The sequence below is a fragment of the Anomaloglossus baeobatrachus genome, chromosome 2 (assembly GCF_048569485.1).
Source record: "Anomaloglossus baeobatrachus isolate aAnoBae1 chromosome 2, aAnoBae1.hap1, whole genome shotgun sequence".
Taxonomy (NCBI): Eukaryota; Metazoa; Chordata; class Amphibia; order Anura; family Aromobatidae; genus Anomaloglossus; species Anomaloglossus baeobatrachus.
This window is the reverse complement of record NC_134354.1, coordinates 657,807,171-657,829,778: the sequence shown is the minus strand read 5'-3', so window position 1 is coordinate 657,829,778 and position 22,608 is coordinate 657,807,171. Positions and strand designations below refer to the sequence as shown.

At 46.3% G+C, this 22,608-nt stretch overlaps 1 protein-coding gene across 4 annotated transcripts in view; it reads right to left on the bottom strand.

Annotated features, from left to right (window-relative positions):
• LRP1 (LDL receptor related protein 1) overlaps positions 1-22,608 on the bottom strand; it is a 494,504-nt gene that overhangs the window by 173,609 nt on the left and 298,287 nt on the right. For all 4 annotated transcript variants that reach the window (XM_075337062.1, XM_075337061.1, XM_075337063.1 and 1 more), the window contains 6 exons: positions 17,502-17,706; positions 14,490-14,654; positions 6,918-7,162; positions 6,653-6,784; positions 5,192-5,419; positions 4,864-5,038 (listed from right to left, as the gene is read on the bottom strand). In XM_075337062.1, the coding sequence (XP_075193177.1) occupies positions 4,864-5,038; positions 5,192-5,419; positions 6,653-6,784; positions 6,918-7,162; positions 14,490-14,654; positions 17,502-17,706 (1,150 nt within the window). The remainder of the gene's footprint in view (positions 1-4,863; positions 5,039-5,191; positions 5,420-6,652; positions 6,785-6,917; positions 7,163-14,489; positions 14,655-17,501; positions 17,707-22,608) is intronic.

Sequence of the window (22,608 nt, the reverse complement as noted above, 5' to 3'; positions counted from 1 at the left end):
TTCTTCCCTAAGAGGGGAAGCTGTTATTTCTGCAAATGGTGGGGAAGGGTGGAAACTGCACATTCATGTCTAGGGATTTACAATGAGCTGTCATGAACGCTGCAGTAACGGTATTGTGTAGGATTCCAATACTTTTGTACATAGCAAAGATAGATATCACACACGTCAACTATCAAGTGAGAAAAAAGTAAATATTGTGAATATCATTAATACTTAAATCAGCGCCGAACATTACAAGTGATAGTGGTTTTATGTAATGATTAAATTATTGTACAAATAAAAAGTTCTGCAAACTTACTAATATGCTTAAAAGGAGTCCAGGACTTTGATATTGATGGCAGCCCTTTAACACTGAGAAATTCCCTTTGAGCAATCTTTAACATGAGATGTCATCATGTGAGAAACCCTTGCTGGCTCTTTCATGTCTTCTAAGCCACAGCCAGGCAGCTTTCTCCTTTTATACTTAAAGTGTTGAAAAAAAACGGACTTTTTGCTACTTTGATCTTTTTGTCAGTAGATTTTTTTTCACTTTTTATCACCCACTTATAAAATAGCAGCTCCTGTTATCAGGTAAAAGCGGCGGCGGATCACACAAATACTCACTAGTCAGATTCCCCACAAGGTACCGTCTGCACATTGCCCCTCATCTGATAAACCGAGCAGCGGATTTCCATAGGACGGGGTGTATAATATGTGCAGTATTCTATACGGCGGCTGGATGAATTTCTGGGCATTATATATATAGGTAGGATGAGTGTCTCAACCTCCGAATATAATCATTTTCCTGAACGCAGCCAGTAAATTCTTGGATCAGTTTTGGGGTCTGCGTGACATTATCACCGTGTCTGATCCACAGTTTCCTCACATTAATTTCCCGTAATGAACCCAGCTCTCCCACACAGATGGCTCTGCTTATTTCCACATTACTGGAAACCTCTTGGTGTCCACCCCCACATGCAGGCCGGCCAGGGACAGAAAAGCAACCAGAAGTAGTCACATTTTCCTGAGTACCACGGAGCGGAGCCCCTGCAGGCAGAAATGTGAACTGCAGCGAGTGGGATTGTAGAAACAACAACCCCGGGCAACTTCCGATGCTCACTACCCAGATTAGTATTAATAGTGGAAAAATGTCTATGCCGAAAACATCCAAGCCAAACTGCAGAACACCTCCGGCGGACCGGCCGGGATCTCAGGGTGTTTACTGAAGGTTTTTCCTATACTTCATTTCTATCCCTTTACAAGCGCTAAACCTGGCCTGGAAACCGAAAAATGTGGTCACTACAATGAAGAATGTGAATAACAAATCCCGTCATAGCACATGGATCCCCCAGAAAGATGTGCCTCCGATCATTTATGGATTTATATTCACCTATGGAGAACAGTTCCTAGCAAATAAGTCAGTATATATTGTAGACTGTGATCCCTCGCGGGCAGGGTCCTCTCTGGACTGTGCCTTGTATTGTTCATGATTATTGTACTGGTTTTTATTATGTATACCCCTTTTCACATGGAATAAATGGCGCTATAATAATACATAAATGCTAAACAAAGAACCAAATTTCTGATAAATAGAACTTTGTTGCTTTGCCCCTTTCCTGTGCATCAGTTCTGTATTACATGGCTCTATATCCAGGGGTACAATGAAGACCTCTGTGTGGATGATGTAGGATGGGTAATCTACACGGAGCAGGGAAGGAGGATAGCAATCATAAGAAGAAAGGAGGCACCAGACTGAAACCAGCAACGCCCATCACACAGGACTGTGCCGCAGCTGAGAATAATAAGGCTGCGGGCCCACGATCAGTGTTCACAGTGTTTTGGATGCGGCATGCTTCAGCTGCATTAAAACGTTGCGTTGTACAATACAAGCACAGTGGATGAGATTCCTAGAAATCCCGTGCCCACTGTGCTTGTTTTTGAAGCAGCAAACTCTGACCTGCGGTGTGGCTTTCCAAGCCGCAGCATGTCAATTGTTTGCTGCAGATTCGCATGTGTCCGCCGCCGTAGGGAGAACACAAGCGAAAGACCGCAGCGCACTGAACCCTGATGGCGGGTATGAGCAGCTGCGGTCTCCTGCGTTCTCCTACAGAGGAGACTCATGGCCCAGTAGGTCAGAACCCCTTGTGTCCAGGACACAGTGGGTCCTGATCGTGGGCACGAACCCTAAAATATGTTTTTTACATTATACAGAGCAGCCTGGGCTCTTATATACAGTATTCTGGAATGCTGCATGTAAGGGCTCACTGGTGGTGGCCGCAGCTTATAGGGGACAAATCTGGTGACAGGTTCTCTATAAGTTACTGACGATGGCTCAGGGTATGTTTAGCTTTAATTGCAGATATAGGGAAAATGTAATACTACATGCAGCTATTCAATAAAAGTGCATATGGACAAATATCAAGGAGCTCTCTATCTTATTAACCCTTTGGGGTCGCTTACACAAGCCTATAATCGGACAAGAGCAATCTGATAGGAAAAGTGATTGCACCCGGACCCATGTTATTCTATAAGGCAGTGCAGATCAGGGTTTTCTTCGCGGCTGTATTCGGCATGCTGCGATTTGACTCTGATATCGTTACAGTGAAAAAAAGAAAAATCGGATGCCAGACGAATATTCAGTACGGCATCCGATTATTACAGATATATCGCAATTCTGAAAGATGGGAAACTGTAACTAGCCCTGTAAAAGAGTAATAGCTGCTGAGTAAAAAAAAAAAGATTCCACATGGATGACAAGTGGAAAAAAAAAAATATCGTCCCACTTTTCTGGAGGAGAATGGTTCTGATTTTTGATATGCTGGTGTGACCCCGGCCTAACAGAAAGCACAGCTTAGTGGGAACAATGATTGTGACATCCTATAGTTTGATGATGAGATTCACTGCACTTGATGACAGCAATTTATCAAACATGTCGTCATTTTTTGGGCAATCATTTCTATACATGACACGGTCAGACATATTTATCCGGCTAAACGAGACAGAATGCCAAAGTAATTTAAGCCAAAAAAAGCCTTTTGTTTATTAGACCTTCATTGACACTTCAAACACCTTGGTCTGACGAGGGGTGTAGCCTCACTCGTAAGGGGCAGAGTTTGCAGATAAAGCATGTGCCAAACAAATGCACCAAAATGTTGTCATGTCATTTTTGGCACAAAATAAGTAAAACGAATAGGTGATGTAAACTTAGACTAGGTAGTCTTAAAGTAACTTAGATTTATCAATCATCATGTGTAAGGATTAGGCATTTTGGTTGCCCTTCCTGAAGAAGTGAAGTTTGCCTCGAAACGTGTTGAATAAACCACCTTTTATTTTCAACCTTGCTTATTGGATTCCTTCACCGATACTAGCGCAGGTTTGCTCACTTTTTTAATTCCTGTTTCCCCTGGATTTTGCAGTCTCAAGGCCCCGTTACACGCAAGACATCGCTAACGAGATGTTGTTGGGGTCATGGAATTCGTGACGCACATCTGACCTCGTTAGCAACGTTGTTGCGTGTGACACGTACGAGCGACTGCTAACGATGCAAACGCAACGTCGTCCATTTCCCAAATATCGTTGCTGGTGCTGGACGCAGGTTGTTCGTCGTTCCTGAGGCAGCACACATCACTATGTGTGACACCCCAGGAACGACGAAGAACACCGTACCTGCGTCCTCCAGCAACGAGGTGGGCATGACTTTCATGCGGCTGCTCTCCGCCCCTCCGCTACTATTGGTGGCCCGCTGTGTGATGTCGCTGTGATGCCGCACGAACTGCCCCCTTAGAAAAAACAACCTCCACTCAAAAATATTATGTATTGCAAAGTGTGCACAGTACCAACATTCCAAGCTGTACTATTGAAAAAATGAGATTTTTGGCAAAAAATTGCAATTTTTCGAGCCACCCCGCCAACGTCACGGCAAATCTCCTGGGGCAGTCCTAACACTAAAATATTTTTATTTAAAGTGTGCCATGTGGCCTCACATATGCAAAATTAGGACTGCACAGCACGTACCTTGTGCTTTTCAGTCACCGTCTCCATGACTGATTCATGGTTGTGGGCGGGACAGGCCCGAGCACATGCTGCTTAGAATAAATAGCCAGTGGACGGGGTTGGATGGCAAGTGTGAACAGCCACCAACCGCCAAAAATCAGGACAGATGGAAAAATAAACATGAGGTGCACTGCAAGATGAGAACCAACTGGGACCCTATCTTGTTATATAGGGTCCCCCTTAGAAAAAAGGCTGTTTGCCGGCCACAGCGACGTCGGAAGGAAGGTAAGTATGTGTGACGGGTACTAACGATTTTGTACGCCAAGGGCAGCGATTTGCCCGTGACGCACAAACGACGGGGGCGGGTGCTTTAGCGATGTCGCTGAGTGTAAAGCCCCCTTAAGTATTAGACATTATTGATACAGCTCCCACTACATCTTCTGTGATAAAAAGTTTCTTGGTAAAGATAAGTTTACTACTACAACACTATACGGCTTCACCGCTTTTACAACTGATTGCGTTTCCCCCATTATGGAAAAAAAAAATAAAATTGCTGGACCATTATTTACTCTATACAGAGACTTAAAGGGGTTGTCCAGGCTTGGGGCACAAGTCTGCAGTCAGTCACTCTGTGTGTGCGTGCTGTCAGGACTCACACCAGGAGCGGACAGTCATGTAACCGCAAGTATGATATCGTGTACTTCTGGTTCCACTCCAACCAGACATAGCCGGCATCGCTCAATTCACTTGTGCACTGGGAGTCTTCACAAGTCTGCAGTCACTTATGCCCCAAACTTGGACAGCCCCTTTAAGAAATAGAACAAATAACCTTATAAATGTAATCACTTATAATTATCGCCTAAAACTCAACCAAATAAAGCAGAAGCTCACCCCTCCAGTGGATTCAGCACAAGGCAGTGGGGTTTGTCCAGGCCCTGGATGACTGCATTCTTGAAAGACCCATCTAAGCGAGCCACATTGATTTGCTTTTTATTAGCGTCATAGCTTGTCCAGTAGAGGTTCCTAGACACCCAGTCCACAGCCAGACCTTGAGCATTTGGCAAGTCTAAAAATTCAAATAGAGTAAAAACAAAAATTTGATGTTAAGTTTATTGCTTCCCATTCTTGAAGACGACAATACTTAAATAAAAAATAAATAAAACTCCTCCTTACACACTTGTATTGGGAGAGCCCTACAATCGCACATGTGGGTTATTACCTGCAGACACCACAGTCTCCACTCCAGTGCCATTGATGAATGCTCTCTTGATGGTTTGTGTGCGGACATCCGACCAGTAGATGCGTTGCTCTATAGCATCATAGTCTACTACGGTGACATTGTCGATATCCGGGACAGTGAAAGAGATGATGTAGTTGTAATAAGGGTTATCTATGTCAACTCCACGGATTTCCATTTGGCGAGCATACAACAAGAATCTTCTGGATTCTGAGAGTGTACAAAGAGATTGTGAGCGAATACCTTCTGACAAATAACATTATTTATACAGATCAGGTTATACGAGTATCCAGAGTGTGCCATAACCTCACAGCAGATGTAGAGTCCACCAATGGGACCTGCCTCTACCTCGAGAACAGGACTGTGGCACGCGCCTCTGTTATGGGAGAGGCGGTCAGAATTCACTATCATTTCTATTAGAATTTCAACCACCTCGCCATTGAAAATGCACATCTCATTGGAAATACTGACATGTACTAAGCATTTAAAGGGATCTGTCAGCAAGAACAACCTTCCCACACCGCATATTTGGGCATGCAGGGCTTTGAAACATAAACCCATCAACAACTTTATGTCTTGTATTTGTTGTTGCATTCCCTAGAAAATAGCGTTTTCATCCATATGAAAATGAAACATTAAGTGCTCTGGGCATTACAGTGCATTTAAGGAGACATTGCATTGTCTCCCTTAACTGTTAAGATTTCTTTGCCCGCCTCCTGACGTCACACAGACAATTAAAAATTATTCAACATAAAGAGGCTGATGCTAAATGGAAAACAACTTCTGGAGCCAGGAGGCTGGGAAAGTGCTCTGCCATGACTAGAGCATGTAATGCCTCATTTGCATATGATTAACCCTAGAACGTGCAAGCAATTCAATCTACCATAGAAAACAAATGACCTAGCAGGCCTGCGAGGCCCCAGGTATGCGTTCTAGGGTTAACAATTCTACGTACTCAGGAATGCAGCAACAGATAGACGATATAAAGGTGTTGATGGATTAGCTTTCAAAGACCTGCATGAACATATATGTAGATTCGGGGGTGATATTACTGACAGATTCTCTTTAAGACTTATTAGATGGGAATACCCCTTTAATAAAACACAGAAAAACATTTTCACAGATTGGAAAAAAAATTCTGTTTCCAGAGCAACAGTATAATTTCTGGAGGACATTATGCAAGACCTTTCACTTACATAATTAGGTTTTAGAAAAAAAAAAAAAGTGCAATTACCAAATACAAACCACTTAAAAGGAACTGCTTTTTAGCTTAACATCAAATCAATGCTATCAATTCTTCCTATCAAACTATTAACCATACTGGGGTCTAGAGAATATCAACATGGTTTGCCACAACAGAGGACCCGAATGCCCGGTCGTGATTGGTCACACGGTCACACTGTGGCAAGTAGCTTGTTTTGGCAGGCATCTTGGTAACCTTACCCAAACAAGTCTTTTTGTCTGGAGACAACTTCATGAGATGAGGGCAAGCACAGGAGAAGGTCTGGTTGTAGTTAATAAGGCACAGGTGACTGCACGGCCCTTTCCCATCATTTGCTGCACAAGGATTTGGGGCTACAATGAAACAAAGAAATAAAATGAGCAGTCGATTAGTTTCCCGGTGGTTGATGGAAAAACTACAATAATGAATCAACCTTCAAGATCCTAGGATAGAAATATGATTTCACAACTGGATTTTTGGTCTTACCTAGGGGTTGTCTTGAGGGGTGATAAACCTGAAGGTCAAAAGGCTGAGTGTTGGTACGTTGTACAACTGTCACATTGTGACCAGTCCATTTATTTGCCTTTGCTAAGGTGTTTGTCCTCCAGTCCGTCCAGTAGACCTCTCCACCATACAGTGTGACGGCAAAAGGATGAGATAAGTATTCGTGGCCTTTCAGTACTTCAATGTGTCCCGAACCATCATACTTTGCTGAGTAAATTGCATCTGATCTAAGGAGTGAACACAGCTAAGTAACCAACTCTAATACCAAAGTGGAGTTCCATTGTGCCACCATATACAAGTCTATGCAATGACTGGCCATCCAGCAAGAAGGGAATTTTGTTTACTTACCGTAAATTCCTTTTCTTCTAGCTCCAATTGGGAGACCCAGACAGTGGGTGTATAGCTACTGCCCTCTGGAGGCCGCACAAAGAACTACACTTAAAAGTGTAAGGCCCCTCCCCTTCTGGCTATACACCCTCCCGTAGGAGTACAGATTCCTCAGTTTTAGTACCAAAGCAAGAAGGAGGAAAGCCAATAACAGTTTCAAAAACAAATTCAATCCGATAACACGATCGGAGAACTTAAGAAACAACATGAACAACATGTGCACCCGAAAAAACGAAACCCTAAGAACAAATAGGGCGGGTGCTGGGTCTCCCAATTGGAGCTAGAAGAAAAGGAATTTACGGTAAGTAAACAAAATTCCCTTCTTCTTTTTCGCTCCTAATTGGGAGACCCAGACAGTGGGACGTCCAAAAGCAGTCCCTGGGTGGGTAAAAAGATACCACATGAACGGGCTGTCAGACAGCCTCTTCCTACAGGTGGGCCACCGCCGCCTGAAGGACCTGTCTACCTAGGCTGGCATCTGCCGAAGCGTAGGTATGCACTTGATAGTGTTTGGTAAACGTGTGCAGACTCGACCAGGTAGCCGCCTGGCACACTTGCTGAGCCGTAGCCTGATGCCGTAATGCCCAGGACGCACCCACGGCTCTGGTAGAATGGGCCTTCAGTCCAGATGGAATCGGAAGCCCAGCAGAACGGTATGTGTGAAGAATTGGTTCCTTGATCCACCGCGCCAGGGTGGATTTGGAAGCTTGCGATCCCTTATGCTGACCAGCGACTAGGACAAAGAGCGCATCCGAACGGCGTAGAGCCGCCGTGCGAGAAATGTAAATCCTGAGTGCTCTCACCAGGTCCAACAGATGTAAACCCTTTTCAAATTGGTGAACTGGATGCGGACACAAAGATGGTAAGGTGATATCCTGATTGAGATGAAAGGAAGAAACCACCTTGGGAGAAAACTCTGGAATTGGACGCAGTACTACCTTGTCTTGGTGAAACACCAGGAAGGGAGATTTGCAAGATAACGCCGCTAGCTCGGACACTCTTCGAAGAGACGTGACCGCCACAAGAAAAACTACCTTTTGTGAAAGCCGAGAAAGGGGAACCTCTTTCAAAGGCTCGAAAGGCGGCTTCTGGAGAGCAATGAGAACCTTGTTCAGATCCCAGGGTTCCAATGGCCGTCTGTAAGGAGGAACGATATGACAAACTCCTTGGAGAAACGTGCGTACTTTAGAAAGCTGTGCCAAGCGCTTCTGAAAGAATACGGATAGCGCGGAGACTTGACCCTTAAGAGAGCTAAGCGACAAACCTTTTTCCAACCCAGACTGCAGGAAGGAAAGAAAAATTGGCAATGCAAATGGCCAGGGAGAAAACCCTTGAGCCAAGCACCACGCTAAGAATATCTTCCACGTTCTGTGATAGATCTTAGCTGAGGATGGTTTTCTAGCCTGTCTCATTGTGGCAACAACCTCCTGAGATAAACCTGAGGCCGCTAGGATCCAGGACTCAATGGCCACACAGTCAGGTTCAGGGCCGCAGAATTCAGATGGAAAAACGGCCCTTGAGACAGCAAATCTGGACGGTCTGGTAGTGTCCACGGTTGGCCTACCGTGAGATGCCACAGATCCGGGTACCACGACCTTCTTGGCCAATCTGGAGCGACGAGTATGGCTCGATGGCAGTCGGACCTGATTTTCCGGAGAACTCTGGGTAACAATGCTAGAGGTGGGAACACATAGGGGAGTCGGAATTGCGACCAATCCTGAACCAAGGCGTCTGCCGTCAGTGCTCGGTGATCGTGAGACCGTGCCATGAAAACTGGGACCTTGTTGTTGTGCCGTGACGCCATCAGATCGACGTCCGGCGTCCCCCAGCGGCAACAGATCTGCTGAAACACGTCCGGGTGAAGGGACCATTCTCCTGCGTCCATGCCCTGGCGACTGAGAAAGTCTGCTTCCCAGTTTTCCACGCCTGGGATGTGAACTGCGGATATGGTGGACGCTCTGCTTTCCACCCACGTCAAAATCCGTTGGACTTCCTGAAAAGCTTGGCGACTGCGTGTTCCCCCTTGGTGGTTGATGTAAGCCACCGCCGTAGAATTGTCCGACTGAATCCGAATCTGCTTGCCTTCCAGCCATTGTTGGAAGGCTCGCAGGGCAAGATAGATTGCTCTGATTTCCAGAACATTGATCTGCAGGGTGGACTCTTCCAGAGTCCACATCCCCTGAGCCCTGTGGTGGAGATACACCGCTCCCCACCCTGATAGGCTCGCATCCGTCGTGACCACTGCCCAGGACGGGGGAAGGAACGACTTTCCCTGTGACAATGAGGTGGGGAGAAGCCACCAACGGAGAGAGTCCTTGGCAGTCTGAGAGAGGGAGACAGTCCTGTCGAGGGACGTCGATTTCCCGTCCCATTGGCGTAGAATGTCCCATTGTAGAGGGCGCAGGTGAAACTGCGCGAACGGGACTGCCTCCATTGCTGCTACCATCTTTCCTAGGAAATGCATGAGGCGCCTCAGTGAGTGCGACTGGCTCTGAAGGAGAGATTGCACTCCAGTCCGTAGCGAGCACTGCTTGTCCAGTGGAAGCTTCACTATCGCTGATAGAGTATGAAACTCCATGCCAAGATAAGTCAGAGATTGGGTCGGGGTTAGATGAGACTTTGGAAAGTTGATAATCCACCCGAAACTCTGGAGAGTGTCTAGTGCCACCTTCAGACTGTGTTGGCATGCCTCTTGAGAGGGTGCCTTTATAAGCAGGTCGTCTAGATACGGGATGACCGAGTGACCCTGCGAGTGCAGAACAGCTACTACTGCTGCCATGACCTTGGTGAAGACCCGGGGGGCTGTTGCCAGACCGAAAGGTAACGCTACGAACTGTAGGTGTTCGTCGTGTATGACGAAGCGTAGGAAACGCTGATGCTCTGGTGCGATCGGCACGTGGAGATACGCATCCTTGATATCTATTGATGCTAGAAAATCTCCTTGAGACATTGAGGCTATGACGGAGCGTAGGGATTCCATCCGGAACCTCCTGACTTTTACGTGTCTGTTGAGCAACTTTAGATCCAGGACGGGCCGATACGATCCGTCCTTTTTTGGGACCACAAACAGATTGGAGTAAAAACCGTGACCTTGTTCCTGAAGCGGGACGGAGGTCACCACTCCTTCCGCCTTTAGAGCGGCCACCGCCTGCAACAGAGCATCGGCTCGGTCTGGTGGTGGAGAAGTTCTGAAGAAACGAGTTGGCGGACGAGAACTGAACTCTATCCTGTACCCGTGAGACAGAATATCCCTCACCCAACGGTCTTTGACGTGTGACAGCCAGATGTCGCCAAAGTGGGAAAGCCTCCCACCGACCGCGGGTGTGGGAATCGGAGACCGCAAGTCAGGAGGACGCCGTCTTGGCAACGGTTCCTCCGGCTGTCCTTTTTGGGCGTGACTGAGACCTCCAAGAATCTGAGCGTCTCTGGTCCTTTTGAGTCTTTTTTGACGAGGCGAATTGGGACCTGCCCGGTCCTCGAAAGGACCGATAACCAGACTGACCCTTCCTTTGTTGGGGTTTGTTTTGTCTGTGTTGCGGTAAGGATGAGTCCTTACCCTTGGAGTGTTTGATGATTTCATCCAAACGCTCTCCAAACAATCGGTCACGAGAAAAAGGCAAATTGGTTAAGCACTTCTTGGAATGAGAATCTGCTTTCCAATGTCTCAACCACAGGGCCCTACGCAAAACAACGGAGTTGGCTGACGCCACTGCCGTGCGGCTTGTAGCGTCAAGAACAGCATTAATCGCGTACGACGCGAATGCCGCCATTTGCGAGGTCAATGGTGCTACCTGCGGGGCACATGCACGTGTGACGGAGTCAACTCGCGCAAGCCCGGCTGAGATAGCTTGGAGTGCCCATACGGCCGCAAAAGAAGGCGCTAATGACGCTCCAATCGCTTCATAGATGGATTTCAGCCAGAGCTCCATCTGCCTGTCAGTGGCATCTTTAAGTGCCGCTCCATCTTCAACTGCAACCAAGGATCTAGCTGCAAGCCTGGAAATTGGAGGATCCACTTTTGGACACTGGGTCCAACCCTTGACCACCTCAGGGGGAAAAGGATAGCGTGTATCTTTAAGCCGTTTAGGAAAACGCCTTTCAGGATAAGCGTGGGGTTTCTGGATTGCGTCTCTAAAGTCAGCGTGGTCCAGAAAAGTGCTTAAAGTACGCTTAGGGTATCTGAAATGGATTCTCTCGTGCTGCGAAGCTGACTCCTCCACAAGAGGAGCTGGTGGGGAAATATTTAACATCTTATTGATGTTAAATATAAGATCATTAACTATGGCGTCACCATCTGGTGTATCTAGATTGAGAGCGGTCCCAGGATCAGAATCCTGATCAGTTACGTCCGCCTCATCACCCATAGATTCATCTCGCTGGGATCCTGACCATTGAGATGAATGTGAAGGCCCGTCATAGCGAGCCCGCTTAGGCTGCCCGGGGCCATCGTCCGAGTCAGAGTCTTCACCCTGAGGTGTATATGCCCGTCCCGGAGCTTGGAGCTGAGGGGGACCAGGGGGCAATGATTGCACAGTGTCCGTGGCCTGAAGTACAGGCCTAGCTCGCAATGTGTCAAGAATTTGTGACATAGTGAGAGACATTCTGTCAGCAAAAGCTGCAAACTCAGTTCCTGTCACCTGGACAGCATTCACAGGTGGTACACCCTGGGTCACGTCCAGCAGAGGTCCCGGCTGTGCAAGTGCCGCAGGGGCCGAGCACTGCACACAATGGGGGTCCGTGGAGCCTGCCGGTAGAAAAGTCCCACAAGCGGTGCAGGAAGCATATAATGTCTGTGCCTTGGCACCCTTGCGTTTTACGGACGACATGTTGCTGGCTCTCTGCAATGTGAGAGAGTCTATAGCCAAAGGGCGACCAGCGCTATGCAGTACAAAGTATTTGAAACAAAATACTAAGAATAATACTGGCACAAGAGGGGGCTTACCGCCCGCTGAATAGCGGGTAAGAGGCTGCAGATTCCCTGTCTGGGTCTCCCCGGCTCCCCTCTGCAGCTCAGCGTGTCAGCAGGAATGGCTGCCGGCGTCTGTGGAGAGGGGCGGTCCGTGGGAGTTCCCAAACAAAAGTGCGGGAACAGTGTCCCCTCTGTGCCGATTGTGAGGGCTGGAGTATGTAAAAACGACTCCAGCCCTCAGCGCTGATGCACTGGCCAGCGTCCCGCCCCTCTCCTGACTGGCAGGTCTGGGGGCGGGAACGAACGGAAGCAGGCCGCAAAAGCCGGGGACTCGAGTTATCAGCGCGGCCGCCGTAAAAGCGCGGGCCGCGCTGAAGTCCCCGGCGCACCACAAGTGTCAGCCGCGCCGCAGTCCCAGCGGCCGGCATGACCGTTCCTAGACGTGGCCAGCGTCCCGCCCCTCTCCTGACTGGCAGGTCCGGGGGCGGGAACGAACGGAAGCAGGCCGCAAAAGCCGGGGACTCGAGTTATCAGCGCGGCCGCCGTAAAAGCGCGGGCCGCGCTGAAGTCCCCGGCGCACCACAAGTGCCAGCCGCGCCGCAGTCCCAGCGGCCGGCGCGACCGTTTCCCACTAGTGTGCCTGCTTCAGCGAAGCTGAATGAGGCCTGGCACAAGCGCCGTAGCGCTGATGTCCCCCGGCGCACTACAACACCCAGCAAGCTGCGGTGTGAGCGCCAAATGCACGGGGACACAGAGTACCTTGAGGAAGCAGGGCCATGTCCCTGATGTACTCCGCTCCATCCAGCATCTTCTCCAGGGGCTGTAGATGGAGCACGGTCTCAGTGCCTGGAGACCGGTAAATCCCACTTCACCCAGAGCCCTGTAAAAAGGGATGGGGAAGGAATCAGCATGTGGGCTCCTGCCGCCGTACCCGCAATGGGTACCTCAACCTTACAAACACCTCCGACATACAGTGGGGTGAGAAGGGAGCATGCTGGGGACACTATATGTGTCCTCTTTTCTTCCATCCGATATAGTCAGCAGCTGCTGCTGACTAAAAACAATGGAGCTATGCGTGCGTGTCTGACCTCCTTGCGCACAAAGCTAAAACTGAGGAATCTGTACTCCTACGGGAGGGTGTATAGCCAGAAGGGGAGGGGCCTTACACTTTTAAGTGTAGTTCTTTGTGCGGCCTCCAGAGGGCAGTAGCTATACACCCACTGTCTGGGTCTCCCAATTAGGAGCGAAAAAGAAATCTAAGCTACATCAGCTACTAAAGGATGAGCAGCCATTCAATGCTACGAAAGGAACTTACCAGGGATTTTCGGACTAAAGAACGCACCTTACTATAAATCCCACCCCAGTTTTCAACAGCAGAAAATAGGGAAAAAAATATTTCAAAACGTATCAGAACTTCCCTGAAGGTGTAAAGAAGTGGAGGTGTAAACACCAATAATTTTAATACTCTAGGGTAGAAAAGGGAGAAGGTAATAGAGCCATTGTTGGGGATTCTCTGAAGAATGAGAAATATACACATATAGTGTTACAGCACTCAACATATGTACACTCTCTGCAGTGCACACATATACACAACACTGGTGCATGCACAGGACATGCACACTCAGCACTGCTACATACACACACATTTCTGCCACATACAAGCACACATACCCAGCTCTGCTATATATACACACACTGTTCTATTACATACACACACACACACACACACACACACACACACTATACATCAACAAGGCTTGTAGGCCCATGACTGACCCCATGACCTGGAAGGTCCTTCAGTTATTCGGGACATGCAGCTGGTGTGCAAGTCTGGTTAGCTTTCTCTCCTGCCCTGCACCGATCAATACTGGTCAATGTGGGGCAGGAGGAAAGGGAACAGTTTTATCAGAGATCAGTCAGGACTATGTGTCAGTGTTCTCCTAGATCAGAGGGAGTTGCCTCCAGACTAGAAAACGCACACATTTTTAGATAGATTTTTTTTCTTGCCAAAAAGTGTAACTTACAGACCAAAAAAGGTATGTTACCCATGTCTATAAAGAATTAAAACATTAGATATATCACTCGGTCTGTAAAATGATTGAGATAAAGTCCAGGAGCTTAGAATACAAAGTTTTCTTTGCCAATCAAAGTCTCTCAAGCTGCGGTCTTCATATAGACCAAAACGTATTGTAAAAGTGTCCCGTCCTGGAGAGGCGCACTTCTCTCATATATGATATTGATGAATGATTAGGCTGTACCTGGCATCGATCCAAAGAATACGCTCCTCCAGGTAGTCTACGGTAAGACCATTTGGCCACCCTCCTGATCCAGTCTCTTTATGAATAGTTCTCCGTCCCTCTCCACTCATAGACGCGGCTTCTATACGTGGCAAGCTAGAATCCCAGTCAGTCCAGAAAAGGATTCTAAAAAGGAAAAAAATAAACAATTTTTCATAACGAAAATACAATTACACAATTGATGTTGATTAGAACACGTAGCTTGTTCTCCTAGAACTTGTATCAGATGTAAGAATTCTATAATCAATAGTTACACAAGACAGATGATATTCCTAGAAGAATGATGATTTTTCTGCCACTTACAACAGAGTACAGCGTTTAACTATCATTAACAGTCCCTTAGGCACAAAATGGAGAGATGACACACAGGCTCAACCTATGCTTCATTCGGATGGGGCTTAACGGAACCCATTTTTGGGTTAAGTAGGGGTCCAAGCAGAGCAACTCCCTTTGATCAATAAATTATCTCTTATCCTGTTGATAGGTGGTAACTTTAGAGCGTGGTACAAACCCTTTAAAGTCCCCGTCACATTTAGCGACTTACCAGCGATCCCGAAAACGATGTGACCTGATAAGGATCGCTGGTAAGTGGCTGGGAGGCCGCTAGTGAGATGTCACACAGTCAGATCTTACCAACGACTCAGTAACGATACAGGTCGCAGTAGCGACCTGTATAACGATCTCTGCTGTCATTGGGACCGTGTCACACAGTGTCAAACACAGCGATGCGTCCTGCCCAGCAGGACATCGGCTTTGAAAAAAATGGTCCAGGACATTCAGCAACGACCGGCGACCTCACAGCAGGGGTCTAGTCGTTGCTGGATGTCACACACAGTGACATCGCTAGCAAAATCGCTGTTGCGTCACAAAAAACGTGACTCAGCAGCGATGTCGCTTAGTGAGACGTGGCCTTTAAAGGGGTTTTCCCACAAATAAAGGTCATTTTAATCAACAGACCTTGGAATAATAATTTCCACAATTGGATGTGTTTAATTTTTTTTCCTGTGGAGTCGCTTCTTCAAAATGCGGTAAAATTACAGATTTTTTTTTCCATAGTGTAAATGCAAATAACTCCACATTGCAATAAGTATTATAAAGAAACAAGAACAATGTAATATCACAATCTCTGTATAGTAATAACTCCAAGCACAGAATACAATGAGCATTCCAGTAACTATCTGGAATCTGCATTAATGGCTTTGCCTCTCGTTGTGCACTCATTTTCACCATTACAGCCGGTGTCTATCCCAGTTTATGCTCTCAGTAAAGCGCTGGCATGCCATTTGCATTCTGTTTCATAACACTTCCAAGAACCTCCCGCTGGACTGATCAAACACAACTATCAATTACAGTCCCACAAGCTTATCTTTGGACTCTGAGAGTGGAAAGAAAAGATCTCAGATGAGCCAGAATTATGGAGAAATTCTAACTTGCAGCCCACAATTGTCTGTGCAGGGCTGTGCTTTTCTGATAAAGCCAGCTGAAATAGAACAACTTATAGCTCTTTTCTAAATTTTCCATGAACGTCACTTAAAAACTGAAAGCCGTACTTTTTCATACACGTGAAAGTGTAACGCAGATACAGAACAAGTCATTTACAGTTAATGAATGTCCTAGAAGAAACTACAATTGTTGGCCTTGTATATTCTAGTGCCGGTGAATTCACGGTCATGTCACCCAAGGGTCCCTTTTTTGGACTGAATTCCCTGTTGCTCCCAAAATGTAAATCATTCTATAGGTTCCCCTAAAATCTAGCAATTTATGGGAAGTATGTATCAGACACTGGCTAAATGTTTTCAGTTATGTATTTTTGACTCTGGAAGCCGCCAAGGACCATGCCGCATGGAGACTAGTCAAAAAAGGTAGGCCTAGGACAGCTTATCTCCGCCCACTGCCGGTGACTGACAGGTCTCTCCCTATACTCACTAGCCAAAAAGGCCGGTCCCAGGTGGCTTCTCCCCGTCCACTGTTATTAACTGACACGTCTCTCCCTATACACAGACTAGCCAAAAATGTTGGTCCCTGGTGGCTTATCCCCATCTACTGCCAGTGACTGACAGGTCTCCCCCTATACACAGACTAGTCATGAAGATCAGTCCCTGGCAGCTTCTCCCCGCCCACTGTCCAGTGACTGACAGGTCTCTCTCTATACACAGACTAGTCACGAAGATCAATCCCTGGCAGCTTCTCCCTGCCCACTGTCCAGTGACTGACAGGTCTCTCTCTATACACAGACTAGTCAAACAAGTCTGTTCCTGGCAGCTTCTCCCCGCCCACTTCCAGTGACTGACAGGTCTCTCTCCATACACAAACTAGTCAAAAAGGTCAGTCCTTTGTGGCTTCTCCCCACCCACTACCAGTGAATGACAGGTCTCTCCTTATACACACACATAGGGAGAGACCCATCATTCAAGGGAAGAAGGCAGGGAAAAGCCACTTGGGCCCTTGTTTCTGACTATTCTCAGCTCGGTCCCCGGCAGCTGTTAAAGTATGTTATTCTCTGAAATGTGAGTGAAGCTTTTCTGAACCTATATAGCTGAAAACATACAGACCGTGCCTGTTACATGTTGCCCATGATCGAGCAGCATGTATCAGCTGTTAAGATCCCTTTAATAACACCACTACATTGCTATAGGAAGTGCTTATTTCCCATTTGCAAATTATTGCATTACAACAGGATTCATCACTTTTTATATGTTCGGCTTATTTTTGGTAGCAATGTGCAAATGTAAACTGCTAAAGAACCTACATGCCTATATAGGACTGGATGCAAAAGAGAAGAGACTAAATCATCTTTTTAATCTGATCACAGTTTTTAATTAAGAAAAATGACAAACATGTCCCATCACATCCGCAAACCTAGAAGCATCATACACGTGAGATTAAAGCTCACCAATGTTTGCGATACCAGTCTACCAGTCAATTATATATAATGTGCTTGGAAATAAAATGTAATAAAAAAAAAAAACAAACCCATTGCGGGGATCCAAGGCAATGGCCCGAGGATGTTCAATGTCTCCAGCCAGCAGTGTGGTCCTCATTGTACCATCTAATTTGGCCACCTCGATTTGATCCAAGTTGCTCTCTACCCAGTAGATGTTTCCAGCAATCCAGTCTACAGCCAGTCCTTCCGGGGTTGCCAGGCCATACTGGATGATGACCTCAAAGCTGGTAAGAGCTAAAGTAACAAACAAAAAAAATATAGACTGGTGGTCAAAGTGTAACATCAGACAATACATACACCTTACTAACATCAGTGGGTGGGCTTGAGCTCACGTAATACAAAAATTTGACAGCCCTCCCCAATGACCATGCATGCTAGTTTTCTAACTCAGATCTTTGGGTCTCTGAATTACTTGTCACAGTTCCCCATTTCCAACAACGAGACCTTGATGTTCCAGTAATCTGGGAAGACCGTAGGATACAGACTCCCACTGATGACATCATCAACCTTTAATAACTCATCATAATGACTAAACTGGTAATATAATGTATCAAACTTACAAGTATCAGTGACGTTAACAAATGTCTGGTTCTACTCAATCTCCACCATTTCATGAGAATTCAGATTTCCATTAAAACCTCATTACTTTAAAAGGAAATCTGATTGAAAAATGGTAAAAAAAAGTGAACAGAATATTTAAAAGCAGCAATTTTTGACTATATTCCTGAAAGTACACAGCTAACATCTACTGTGGACACACAGGAGCTTGAAAGGCGTTTGGTCTGTGTGATGCCGAGGTGCATTCATATGCAGATGCCCAGAGGATTGGCACATTCATTCATATTCAGCTTTGCATTGTGTCTGGTTGTTCAGCTGCATCCAGTGCATGAGACTGATGGGAGATCATAAATGGTGCAACATAGTAGACGTTCTCCACCAGTCTCAGGTATACAAAGCATGAACCTGATGAGTTACAGTGGGGTAATACAGGAATAATGTATGTCTATGGTACTGATCTAGTTACACACAACTAGGGGGGAATTAGCATTTTGTTTTCTCGGTACCCTCCTCTTTGTAATTGCCATAAGACTATAATTAGCATTAACAGCGAGCTCAGAATGCTAATTAACTCTTGTATCATGATGAATGTTTTCCGGCTACGAAGGGTATCATTAAGAAAAGCACGATGTGCAACCCAGACCAGACAACTCTCTAGGCGGGGTGTTGAACTGGTATAACAGACTCATATGCTTCATTGCTGAGGACATATGAACAAAAATACTGTATGTAATTTCTCCAAACTGGTCTTCATGGTCTCCTCTATATTACAGGTCTGCACTCATAACCAACCACTATTCCTAGGATAGGGCTTTTATAGCAAATGGATGATGCAACAATAAAGATGTCTGCTAATCTAGTCCTTGTACCAGTCTCTACCAACAAAACACAAAAAATACATTCTGGAGTCCTTTATCAACACGTAGAAAATCACATCCAAGTGTATGAAGCTTTACTAGTAAAAACCACTACGAGGTAGATTTATTAAAAGGAATATGTGAAGACAATGTTAATATCTAGTATCCTGGCTGCACAGGTCACAGAAAAATAAAAAATAAACCTTCTAGTAATCTGATGTGCCAACACTGAGAAATCAAGCTGTGAAGTCACCTGTACATTAACCAGGAAGAGCATCGGGGCGCGTCTATGCATTTACTGCACAGCTTGATTTCTCAATTCATATGATTACCACAAACAAGGTATAATTTCTATTATTGTACTAGGATTCTACTAGAATTTTCCTAACAAGTTCCCTTGTGCCAGTCTTTATGAAGCATTACCGGCCAAAATATATATTCTCTAATCCCTTAACAATATGTATGTAATGTAGTGTGTATGTGCTACGTTCTTACAGATCTGTGTCTTCTCTAGTTCCCTGCTTTGTCCCCGGCCTCTTTTGAACCATCTCTACTCAGCATCTTCTGTGTGGACCAGTAATTGCTTCCTCAGTGTACGTCTACGAGACGCACATTAAGGCTCTCCACAGATTTACATTGAGAAAGAGACTTCACATAAGATGCTGTGTGAGCCGGCTAGTCTATACTGCACTCACATGGTTCAGAAGAGAACCAGAACATCATGGGGAAAAGAAAAGACGGCGATTGGTAAGCATTTATCAGATCAACACTACACTAGATATCTATTGATAAGGAATGTAGGAATCTAATTTTTGTTGGGAGTGTGATCATTGTGTGTAAAAAAAAAATTTAAGAAAAAAAATCTGCAACATCTTTGGCGATCTTAAAGGGAAGGTGTCGCGTTTTTTTATTATTGTATTAAAAATAGTGATTATGAAATCAAGTATTTTTACTACAAAATTAAAATCACCGCTTATTTAGTTTTTATTTAATTCTAATTTTACTGAAGGCACTGGGAGCCATGCTGGATTTGCTGTGTAACTCACTCCTTTATGGCAGCCCCTGTGCATAGAGAACAGAGGTCGGGATCCGACCCCATCAGTAACGTTACAGTGGGCGTCTGCTGTGACCTGGACGCGCCCCCTGGGCTGTCAAGATTACAGTAGAGGGAGGAGATCGGTGCCATCGTTGTGGAGCTCACAGCTATGCTGTTTGCTCCAGTTTAACCCTGTCAACCGCCGGTATGTGGGAGTACGGGCCGCCTACCATCCCCTTCCCCCGTTACCGTCTCCAATGACCCCTCCTCCCTTCGCTCTACCCAGCTACCGCTACTGCTGCCGCCGCCCCAACCCCCCGCCGTTACCATCTCCAATGACACCCCCTCCCTCTGCTCTACCCAACTCCCACTACTGCTGCTACCGCCGCCCCTCCCCCGCCGTTACCGTCTCCAATGACACTCCCTCCACTCTACCCAGCATCTGCTCTGCCTGCCGCCGCTGCGCCGTGTATGTGTGATGTGACTCATGTGAGTATCGCCGCTGCTACCGTCTCCAAAAATAGCCCCCGCTCACCCCCCCTCCTTCCTCCTGTCACCTTTCGGCCTGTGCGTGAACCGGTGATACTGTATGCAGGGCTGTGTATCTAATCCTGTCCTGTGTGATACTGTCTGCTGAGCCGTGTATCTAATCCTGTCCTGTGTGATACTGTCTGCACAGCAGTGTATCTAATACTCTCCTGTGTGATACTGTCTGCTGAGCACTATATCTAATCCTCTCCTGTGTGATACTTTCTGCACAGCTGTGTATCTAATCCTCTCCTGTGTGATATTGTCTTCTGAGCCCTGTATCTAATCCTCTCCTGTGTGATACTGTCTGCACACCTGTGTATCTAATCCTCTCCTGTGTGATATTGTCTGCTGAGCCCTGTATCTAATCCTCTCTTGTGTGATACTTTCTGCACAGCTGTGTATCTAATCCTATCCTGTGTGATACTGTCTGCTGAGCTGTGTATCTAATTCTCTCCTGTGTGATAGTCTGCTGAGGTGTGTATCTAATCCTGTTCTGTGTGATACTGTCTGCAGGGCTGTGTATCTAATCCTGTCCTGTGTGATACTGTATGCAGGGCTGTGTATCTAATCCTGTCCTGTGTGATACTGTCTGCACAGCTGTGTATCTAATCCTGTCCTGTGTGATACTTTCTGCACAGCTGTGTATCTAATCCTATCCTGTGTGATACTGTCTGCTGAGGTGTGTATCTAATCCTGTCCTGTGTATTACTGTCTGCTGAGCTGTGTATCTAATTCTCTCCTGTGTGATAGTCTGCTGAGGTGTGTATCTAATCCTGTCCTGTGTGATACTGTCTGCAGGGCTGTGTATCTAATCCTGTCCTGTGTGATACTGTATGCAGGGCTGTGTATCTAATCCTGTCCTGTGTGATACTGTCTGCACAGCTGTGTATCTAATCCTGTCCTGTGTGATACTTTCTGCACAGCTGTGTATCTAATCCTATCCTGTGTGATACTGTCTTCTGAGGTGTGTATCTAATCCTGTCCTGTGTGATACTGTCTGCTGAGCTGTGTATCTAATTCTCTCCTGTGTGATAGTCTGCTGAGGTGTGTATCTAATCCTGTCCTGTGTGATACTGTCTGCAGGGCTGTGTATCTAATCCTGTCCTGTGTGATACTGTATGCAGGGCTGTGTATCTAATCCTGTCCTGTGTGATACTGTCTGCACAGCTGTGTATCTAATCCTGTCCTGTGTGATACTTTCTGCACAGCTGTGTATCTAATCCTATGTGATACTGTCTGCTGAGGTGTGTATCTAATCCTGTCCTGTGTGATACTGTCTGCTGAGCTGTGTATCTAATTCTCTCCTGTGTGATAGTCTGCTGAGGTGTGTATCTAATCCTGTCCTGTGTGATACTGTCTGCAGGGCTGTGTATCTAATCCTGTCCTGTGTGATACTGTATGCAGGGCTGTGTATCTAATCCTGTCCTGTGTGATACTGTCTGCACAGCTGTGTATCTAATCCTGTCCTGTGTGATACTTTCTGCACAGCTGTGTATCTAATCCTATCCTGTGTGATACTGTCTGCTGAGGTGTGTATCTAATCCTGTCCTGTGTGATACTGTCTGCAGGGCTGTGTATCTAATCCTGTCCTGTGTGATACTGTCTGCAGGGCTGTGTATCTAATCCTGTCCTGTGTGATACTGTATGCAGGGCTGTGTATCTAATCCTGTCCTGTGTGATACTGTCTGCACAGCTGTGTATCTAATCCTGTCCTGTGTGATACTTTCTGCACAGCTGTGTATCTAATCCTATCCTGTGTGATACTGTCTGCTGAGGTGTATCTAATCCTGTCCTGTGTGATACTGTCTGCAGGGCTGTGTATCTAATCCTGTCCTGTGTGATACTGTATGCAGGGCTGTGTATCTAATCCTGTCCTGTGTGATACTGTCTGCTGAGCCGTGTATCTAATCCTATCCTGTGTGATACTGTATGCAGGGCTGTGTATCTAATCCTATCCTGTGTGATACTGTCTGTTGAGCCAAGAGGCCTATGATCTCTCTGGATGAACTGCAGAGATCTACAGCTGAGGTGGGAGAGTCTGTCCATAGGACAACAATCAGTCGTACACTGCAGAAATCTGGCCTTTATGGAAGAGTGGCAAGGAGAAAGCCATTTCTCAAAGATATCCATAAAAAAGTGCATTTTGCCACAAGC